Consider the following 9691-nt stretch of genomic DNA (forward strand, 5'->3'; position numbering starts at 1 on the left):
TAAAATTGCTATGAAGATACCTCGGCCTCCTAGAAACAAAGGAATTTTTTTTTAGTGTTTCCAGAAAAAGTTAAATTATGTCACAGGATTCTTAGACTCACTCTTTTTAATGGAAAAATGAATGAAAGGCAACTTCACTTGATATAAAATAATGTAGATTTCACTTTAGTTTTAAAGAAAATTGTTCATCTCAAATTTATAAATTTTCCATTTTAAGTATCTGCTAAAAGAGTGCTTTGTGACTATGTTAATTTTTTCACTTTTCTGTCTCAGTTAATTGAGTACCCTATGATTAAACTGTCATCTGTATTTAATCGTCAATTTTTTAATGCAAAATGAACTGTTAAGATTGTATTTACATAATTTTATGGGTTTATGAGTTACTGTTTCCATAATAGATATTAGTGTAATTTATACTTGCCTGTTAATATATTGAAAAAAAAATATTGGTGATTTGGGCTTACTATGCAGGGACCAAATAATATATATGGGCTACATTACACAATATATTTGTTTCATTAAAATATATATGATTTCAGTATTTTGTAGGCCAGAACATGAATTATATTTTCAATATCACTTCATAAGTTTATAAACAAGAAGCTATTATATTACCCAGACACTCTCTTTTTCAGAATGTAGAAGTCCACTAACAATACACTTCTTTTAGTATATATCTTTAAAATTTTGACAATGTAGCCTTTCTCAAAGTACATTGAGGGTAATCAACTAATGATGTGCATATTTTTAAGTTTAAAAAAATTAAGACCCTTTTAGAAAATGTTTTTGGAAAAATCTACATATAATTAGGGATAAAAACTCATTCTCCAAAATGAACTCTAAATACCCATGATCAAAATTTGAAATACTGAGGAGCAGCTCTGCAACTCCTAGAGTCTCTGTGTGCTTCGGCCTTCTTGCCTCCTCTCCAGCCTCCACCATGTCCATCAGGGTGACCCAGAAGTCCTACAAGGTGTCCACCTCCGGCCCCCGGTCCTTCAACAGCCGCTCGTACACCAGCGGGCCGGGCGCCCGCATCAACTCCTCGGCCTTCTCCCAGGTGGGCAGCAGCAGCAGCTTCCGGGGCGGCCTGGGCAGCAGCATGAGTCTGGCTGCAGGTCACAGTGGGGCCCCAGGTCTGGGGGACATCACAGCTGTCATGGTGAACCAGAGCCTGCTGAGCCCCCTCAAGCTGGAGGTGGACCCCGACATCCAGGCCGTGCGCACCCAGGAGAAGGAGCAGATCAAGATCCTGAACAACAAGTTTGCCTCCTTCGTCGACAAAGTACGGCACCTGGAGCAGCAGAACAAGATTTTGGAGACCAAATGGAACCTCCTGCAGCAGCAGAAGACAGCCCGGAGCAACATAGACAACATGTCTGAGAGCTACATCAACAACCTCTGGCGGCAGCTGGAAACCGTGGCCCAGGAGAAGCTGAAGCTGGAAGTGGAGCTTGGCAACATGCAAGGGCTGGTGGAGGACTTCAAGACCAAGCATGAGGAAGAGATCCAAAAGCGCACAGACATGGAGAATGAGTTTGTCATCATCAAGAAGGATGTGGATGATGCTTACATGAACAAGGTAGAGCTGGAGTCCCGCCTGGAAGGGCTGACTGACGAGATCAACTTGTACAGGCAACTGTATGAAGAGGAGATCCACGAGATACAGTCGCAGATTTCTGACACCTCCGTGGTCCTGTCCATGGACAACAGCCGCTCTCTGGACCTGGATGGCATCATCGCCGAGGTCAAGGTCCAGTATGAGGAGATTGCCAACCACAGCCGGGCTGAGGCTGAGACCATGTACCAGATCAAGTACAAGGAGCTGCAGCCCTTGTCTGGTAAGCATGGGGATGGCCTCCATCACACGAAGATTTCCGAGATGAACCGGAACATCAACCGACTCCAGGCTGAGATCGAGGGCCTCAAAGGCCAGAGGGCTTCCCTGGAGGCCGCCATTGCTGATGCCGAGCAGCGTGGGGAGCTGGCCGTCAAGGATGCTCAGGCCAAGCTGGCCGAGCTGGAGGCCGCTCTGAGAACCGCCACGCAGGACATGGTACGGCAGCTGCGCGAATACCAGGAGCTCATGAACATCAAGCTGGCCCTGGACGTGGAGATCGCCACCTACCACAAGCTGCTGGAGGGCGAGGAGAGGCGGCTGGAGTCTGGGATGCACAACAAGAGCATCCACACCAAGACCACCAGCGGGTACTCAGGTGGGCTGACCTCAGCCTACGGGACCCCTGGCCTCAACTACGGGCTGAGCTCCTACCAGTCCAGCTTGGGCTCTGGGGGGGCTCTGGCTCCTTCAGCCGTAGCAGTTCCAAGGCTGTGGTTGTGAAGAAGATTGAGACCCGTGATGGGAAGCTGGTGTCGGAGTCCTCTGACATCCTGCCTAAGTGAAAGGCTCCCGCGATCCCTTCCAGCCTCCCCGCTCACTTGCTCCTGCAAGAAGGAGTTATTCAGGGGAGTGTTGGAACCAAAGACCTGAGGCTCAGTCCCGTCCTTAGCCCACCCCTGGGGGAGTCAACTGCCTGGGGCTCCCTCTGTTGCCCACGCCCCCAACTAAAAGCCAATCCAAGTGTCTTTTTCAGAATAAAGCTTCAGCTGCCTCTGCCAACAACAACATCAAAAAATTGAAATACTGAGATTCAAAATTAAGACAATAATAGCATCTCTGCCATGGAAATATAATGTAGATCAATCAAGTGTTAATTATATCCATGTGTAATTTTCCTATCAATTACTAGATTATTGAAATAATACATGTATTCTATATGTCCACATATGTATATGTTTCTATAACTTTTTCCAAGAGTAAAGAATAGTGAAATAAATATTATTTTAAGAAAAAACCGCGTCTTTACAAGTTTGATAAATTGATGCCAGATTGCCTCGTAGAAATATTACCAACTTAAAATATGTTGAACAGTATATTAAAGTGCGCATTTCTTCATGCCCCCTTCCAATTAGAATAGTATAAATTGTAAAACCATTGCTAATCTGGTAGGTAAAGAATACCTGCAATGTTTCATTAGTTTACAGTTATTTCATTACTAGTGCATGTTGTTGTCTTTTATCTGTTTATAGTTGCTTTTCTCTTTTGCTTTTGTGACTTTTCTCTTTAAGTATATTAAATGATGTACATTTAAGGCCCAGCATCCAGTCCACCTTTAGACCAAGGACACAAGCCCTAGAAGTCAACCTAGGGCAGCAACAATTCCCTTACATAGTAGTAGGCAGACCGAAGAGTGCTGACGTGTCTCCTGTACCAGGATAACTATATAATTTTGGCAATGGACCTGAAACTCACAGTCACTCTGACTGGCAGCTTGCCACACATGTAGCATTATATAAAAACTTCAGGCATGCCTCTGCAAGGAACTCCAGAGGCATGAGGGAGCTCCTTTCATCCTTTGAGATTTTTTTATCCTAGTTCTGCATATAAATCAAAGTGAAGAAAATTTCAGCTCAGTTGTAATTCTTGTCCATATTCAAATTTGGATCAATTCTTTGTAGTCTGGCCTACCCCTCACTTTCCAGGAACAGAACTTATTTTCTATGAGAAATTATCTCTGTGCCATATTCTATGTGGCTTGGATGAGCTAATAGCACGTAAAAAGGTTCATGTGGCCAAGGATGACCAATCACAGAACTCATCTCTGACTTCCTGATTATACTTATTCTGGAGTACATGTCCTAATCAGAGCAAATTTAAGCTTATCTTAGATTTTGCTGGTGGGATTCCTTTCTTGTTTGGGGTAGCTGAGAAAGTAGGATGCAACCCTGAAACTGCCCATGGTCCCCTTGCCACCAGAAGAAAAGGGCTTGTATGAAAATGAAGCCAATATATAGGAAAGCATAATTCAGAGATGGAAAAAGAGTTCAGATGCTGTAGCTTAAACAGTTGAATCTAGCTTTACATAGGTTTTCCAGTGAAATGAACAAATATATCCTTCTTTCTATTTGAGCCAATTGTGTTGGGTTTTTGATATCAACACTGAAAGATTCTTGACTGATACAGTAATCCATGTTTTTTGTCCCTTTTTCTTTTGGGGTGTACATCTTTTCATTGATATGTAAAAGTTCTCTTTACCTTTAATCATGTTTATGGTATTTTTTGACAGAATTTTGATGATATTACATTTTTACATTAAGTCTAACCTTTACTTTCTTCCTGGCATGACTCTCTGTTTATAAAATGATAATACACCTATTCAGTTCACCTATTTTTTTTTTTTAATTCTCACCTGCTACACACAGTAAATTTCCCTGTTTTTGCAGGTCTTTCTTTTGTTTCATTGCTTTCTTTATCTTTTAAGATAGTACCACACTCATTTTGGTCATATCTTTTTTTTTGCATCTTTATTGGAGTATAATTGCTTTACAATGGTGTGTTAGTTTCTGCTTTATAACAAAGTGAATCAGTTATACATATACATATGTTCCCATATCTCTTCCCTCTTGTATCTCCCTCCCTCCCACCCTCCCTATCCCACCCCTCTAGGTGGTCACAAAGCACCCAGCTGATCTCCCTGTGCTATGCGGCTGCTTCCCACTAGCTATCTGTTTTACGTTTGGTAGTGTATATATGTCCATGCCACTCTCTTGCTTTGTCACAGTTTTCCCTTCCCCCTCGCCATCTCCTCAAGTCCATTCTCTAGTAGGTCTGTGTCTTTATTCCTGTCTTACCCCTAGGTTCTTCATGACATTTTTTTTCTTAAATTCCATATATATGTGTTAGCATACGGTATTTGACTTTTTCTTTCTGACTTACTTCACTGTGTATGACAGACTCTAGGTCTATCTACCTCATTACAAATAGCTCAGTTTCGTTTCTTTTTATGGCTGAGTAATATTTCATTGTATATATGTGCCACATCTTCTTTATCCATTCATCCGATGATGGACACTTAGGTTGTTTCCATCTCTGGGCTATTGTAAATAGAGCTGCAATGAACATTTTGGTACATGACTCGTTTTGAATTATGGTTTTCTCAGGGTGTATGCCCAGTAGTGGGATTGCTGGGTCATATGGTAGTTCTATTTGTAGTTTTTAAGGAACCTCCATAGTGGCTGTACCAATACACATTCCCACCAGCAGTGCAAGAGGGTTCCCTTTTCTCCACACCCTCTCCAGCTTTTATTGTTTCTAGATTTTTTGATGATGGCCATTCTGACTGGTGTGAGATGATATCTCATTTTAGTTTTGATTTGCATTTCTCTAATGATTAATGATGTTGAGCATTCTTTCATGTGTTTGTTGGCAGTCTGTATATCTTCTTTGGAGAAATGTCTGTTTAGATCTTCTGCCCATTTTTGGATTGGGTTGTTTGTTTTTTTGTTATTGAGCTGCATGAGCTGCTTGTAAATTTTGGAGATTAATTCTTTGTCAGTTGCTTTATTTGCAAATATTTTCTCCCATTCTGAGGGTTGTCTTTTGGTCTTGTTTATGGTTTCCTTTGCTGTGCCAAAGCTTTGAAGTTTCATTAGGTCCCATTTGTTTATTTTTGTTTTTATTTCCATTTCTCTAGGAGGTGGGTCAAAAAGGATCTTGCTGTGATTTATGTCATAGAGTGTTCTGCCTATGTTTTCCTCTAAGAGTTTGATAGTTTCTGGCCTTACATTTAGGTCTTTAATCCATTTTGAGCTTATTGTTGTGTATGGTGTTAGGGAGTGATCTAATCTCATACTTGTACATGTACCTGTCCAGTTTTCCCAGCACCACTTATTGAAGAGGCTGTCCTTTCTCCACTGGGTCATATTATCTTTTAACACTTGTTAAAATTTTTTGTCCCTCAATAATTTTCCTTGCTGTTCTTATACTTGTAGTGTCTAGATAGAATTTTACAATCATTTTATATAGCATATCTCAGCTGTTATTTAAATTTTCTCAGTGATATTTTACAGTATTTCCTAAAGAGGGCCTGTACATGTTCTTCTAATTTTTCCCCAAGGAACTCTATAGTGTTTACTTTGTAAATTAATTGTTTTCCATTAGAGTGTATTACTGTATGTATTGTGAATATATTAGAAAACTATGGGTTCTGGCATATTTTTTTTTGTTTTTTTTGTTTTGTTTTGTTTTGTTTTTGTGGTACGTGGGCCTCTCACTGTTGTGGCCTCTTCCGTTGCAGAGCAACAGTCTCCGGATGCACAGGCTCAGTGGCCATGGCTCATGGGCCCAGCCGCTCCGCGGCATGTGGGATCTTCCCGGACCGGGGCACGAACCCACGTCCCCTGCATTGACAGGTGGACTCTCAACCACTGCGCCACCAGGGAAGCCCTCTGACATATTTTTTTCTAAGATATATTAATCATCTCATATTAGTTTTAATAATTATTTAACTAAATCTTTTGGGATTAATTGGTAGTGAGTTGCATTTCTGTAAACCTTAATAATTTGACTCATCCTTTCCAGTATAGATAACTCTTTTTATCCCTTTGTGAATTGGCTAATATTTCCAACAAGATATTACATATTACTGGTGATGAGTGTAGTTGTTTTATTTCTGACATTAATGGAAATACTTCAAGAGTTGCCAGTAGGGCTTCCCTGGTGGCGCAGTGGTTGAGAGTCCTGCCGATGCAGGGGACGCGGGTTCGTGCCCTGGTCCGGGAAGATCGCACATGCCGTGGAGTGGCTGGACCCGTGAGCCATGGCCGCTGAGCCTGCGCGTCCGGAGCCTGTGCTCTGCAACGGGAGAGGCCACAAGAGTGAGAGGCCCATGTACCACAAAAACAAAAACAAACAAACAAAAATTTGAGTTGCTAGTAATATTGTGATGATTGTAAGTGTATGTATATGCATGTGATTTATATATTGTTAAAAGATAAACTGAGGCATATTACAATTTTTAAAAGCTTATATGAGCAAACATGAATTCCAGTCAGGCAGTGCCAAACAAAGTGGTTAGGAACACTCCAGTGACAGGAGCTAGGAGCAAGGTGTCTGTTCTTCCTAACCTTGAGGCATTTGCAGGAATTGACTTTGGCTTGGGTTTCAGTTTGCTTACGTGGGCTATCACACATACAGCTTAAATTCATGTCACATGCAATGTGGTTGGATTGGCAGGAAAAGTCTTACTTAGGTCAGAGCAGCAAACATGATTTTCTACCAGGGATAGATATTAATATGTAACCAAAAACTACATGGGCACCTTGGTAAACTGGATCGTGCACTGTTTACCTAAAGAAGCAACCAATATTCAGTACTGAAATTGTCAAATATTCTGGTTAAATCAAAAATCACAGTTTTTATGTATAAATGTTGGCGAATTGTAAAGGATAGGCAAGATTATGTTGTAGTAATGAACAATTTGAAAATTCTGATGACTTACAGTAGCAAAGTTTATTTCCTGTCCATTCTACATGGCATCACAGTTTCGCTGCAGCTGTGCTGCATGTCTGCTACATGTCATATTCACTTGAGGCTGATTGAGTTGCAGCAGAAGACAAGGAGAATGTGGCAAAGCATGCAGTGGTCCTAAAAGCCAAAATTAGTAACATTTCACATACTGACACAGTCACATGGCCAAGACCAATGTCTATGAAGGCAGTAAATATAATTCTTCTTGCAGTGGGGCAGAGAATAGCAACTAATTCAGTCTATAGTAACTACTTCATAATTTATATGAATACAAAGTGGTACAAACAGAACTTGCCAGTGAACCACCTTTGGCTTGTGGGCCACCATCTTGTAAACTTTATTTCACACTCCTTAGTTTTAAATTCTGGTTCTAAAACTATATGATTGATAGTCTCCAATTCACTGAACCAAAAAATACAGTTGACTTAGTGAATTGCAGCTATAAGCCTTTCAATGTCCACTGAAAAATTGGAGAAGCAGAACTCCACTATAGCCTTTGGTGACCTTGTTGGAAGAATCATTGAACCATAAATCATGAGTAATCATTTAACAAAACTAGAATTAAAATTCTTTTCTGAAAAGTCAAGGCAAACACACAATCTCATGTTTTACCTTACAAATTCTTAAACTTGCCCAAATATCTAAACAACTAGGCTTCTATGGTATATTTATTTCTAGCTGTTACATAAACTAGATAAATTTAAAAATCTATTTCCTTAATCACATAATGACCTTCAAAAATAACAAACACATTTCTCAAAAAATTCCATTAATTTTATCACTTGTCAGCATTTCTTTTTAAATGTTCAGTAGACCTTGTCAAGATATTCCTCATTGTCTGAAAATGTTTCTTGAACTAATATAGTTTTTCCAAAAGATTACATAAACCACTACTGTGGACAAAGAGATGCTCTATCCTTTTCAAAGAAAGACTTCTTGTCAGAGCTGCAGGGAGTGCTGTCAGTGGACCACATTCAGCTGCAAGCTCCTTCAGGATTGCTTCAGCTGCAATGGACCACTTGCCCAAGGTTATGCTTCTTCCAAGGCTGCCTGTATCCAATGACTGATGGTTATGGGGGTACGTCAGTCAGCCTGGATGTGGAAGGTAGAAGAAACTCACAGGCTTGGCCCAACTCAGAACAACTCTAGTGCGTTAGTTCCAGAGCTCCCTATGGGATCAACCAAGGCACATCAGTGGATGCACAACTTCTGCTTCTGTAAATTCAGCTTGTGTCCCCTCCCTTCTTCCCTTCCAAAGTTAGCAATCCTGAAGGAATTCCCTAATAAGCCTCCTATAGGCTAAACTCTGCTTCAGAGTCTGCCATCAAGAGAACCCAACCTAAGACAGTGTTTGAATATCCTGTTATTACCTTGCTGTTACAGTACATAAAATAAGAAGAAAAAGCCAGAAATTTTAAATATTTGGAATTTAATATTCACAGAATAAAAATTCTAATGAAATTTGAAAATTGGTATAAGTTTTTTAGAGAATGAGAGAAAAAGAAACAATCTTAAAGTACTATGATAGTATTCATAAATATTTTTAATCTTATCTATTGATTATATTGACATTATTTTCATTATATTTTATTACTAATTAATACCATGTAATGACTATTTTGTGATTAAGTCTGGCATTCATGAGTGATTCCTGTATTGTTCTATGAGCAAATACCTTACTGTAATATTGGCCAAATCTCCCAGATATGTGCCATTGATCACTAGAATATCATCAAGTGATTGCATTTGGGGAGAGGAATGAGCTGCGTGACCTGGAATGTGGACAGAGAAGGACCATTTTGTTCTAGTGTTGTTGTTAAAAATCTTTTAATGCTACTTTTAAAAATCATTGCATTAAATATTTGGATAAAAATAGAAAAAAGAAAAGGAAAGATAGACAATGGAAAATAAGGCGGGAAATTTGCTCTTTACTGAACATTTTTTAATGTTCTAGGCATTTGGTTGTATGTTTATCTCATCTAGTCCTCCCAAGAAACCAAAATTTAAGTCATTTGTTCGAGGTGTCATATTTAGTAAAATAAGACTCAGTTTTGAACCTAAGCAGTCTGTCTCCAGAGAGGCTAATGTGGAATCACAGCATAGTGTACTTAACCTTGTCTTTAAACCAGATTATTTGTACAGAGAATGATTGCTATGGAAATTCAGGTGTTAGATGGATTGGGAAAGGTAGCAAGAGGGATTAAGGATTTGACCTGTGTCTTAAAGTACTGATATGAATTTGAAATGAAAAGGGATGTCGGGGGGGGTTTCAAAACTGAATGTGATTGTATGTGTGTGTGTGAGAATCGCAGGTCTGCAGAC

General features: G+C 39.9%; 1 protein-coding gene across 2 annotated transcripts; it reads left to right on the forward strand.

Annotated features, from left to right (window-relative positions):
- Positions 1–903: 903 nt before the first annotated feature.
- LOC309827542 (keratin, type II cytoskeletal 8-like) lies at positions 904–2427 on the forward strand (the record flags this gene model as incomplete). Of its 2 annotated transcripts, XM_082662254.1 has the most annotated exons (2): positions 904–952; positions 1199–2427. In XM_082662254.1, the coding sequence occupies 2 exons, from the start codon at positions 941–943 to the stop codon at positions 2339–2341; spliced, it is 1155 nt and encodes a 384-aa protein (XP_082518380.1). In that variant the 3' UTR covers positions 2342–2427. The 2 variants fall into 2 exon arrangements, with proteins under 2 accessions (XP_082518380.1, XP_082518379.1); XM_082662253.1 differs by having other exon boundaries at positions 941–2427.
- Between the last annotated feature and the right edge of the window lie 7264 nt (positions 2428–9691).

Source organism: Grampus griseus, assembly GCF_964374135.1.
Source record: "Grampus griseus genome assembly, chromosome: 9".
Lineage (NCBI taxonomy): Eukaryota > Metazoa > Chordata > Mammalia > Artiodactyla > Delphinidae > Grampus > Grampus griseus.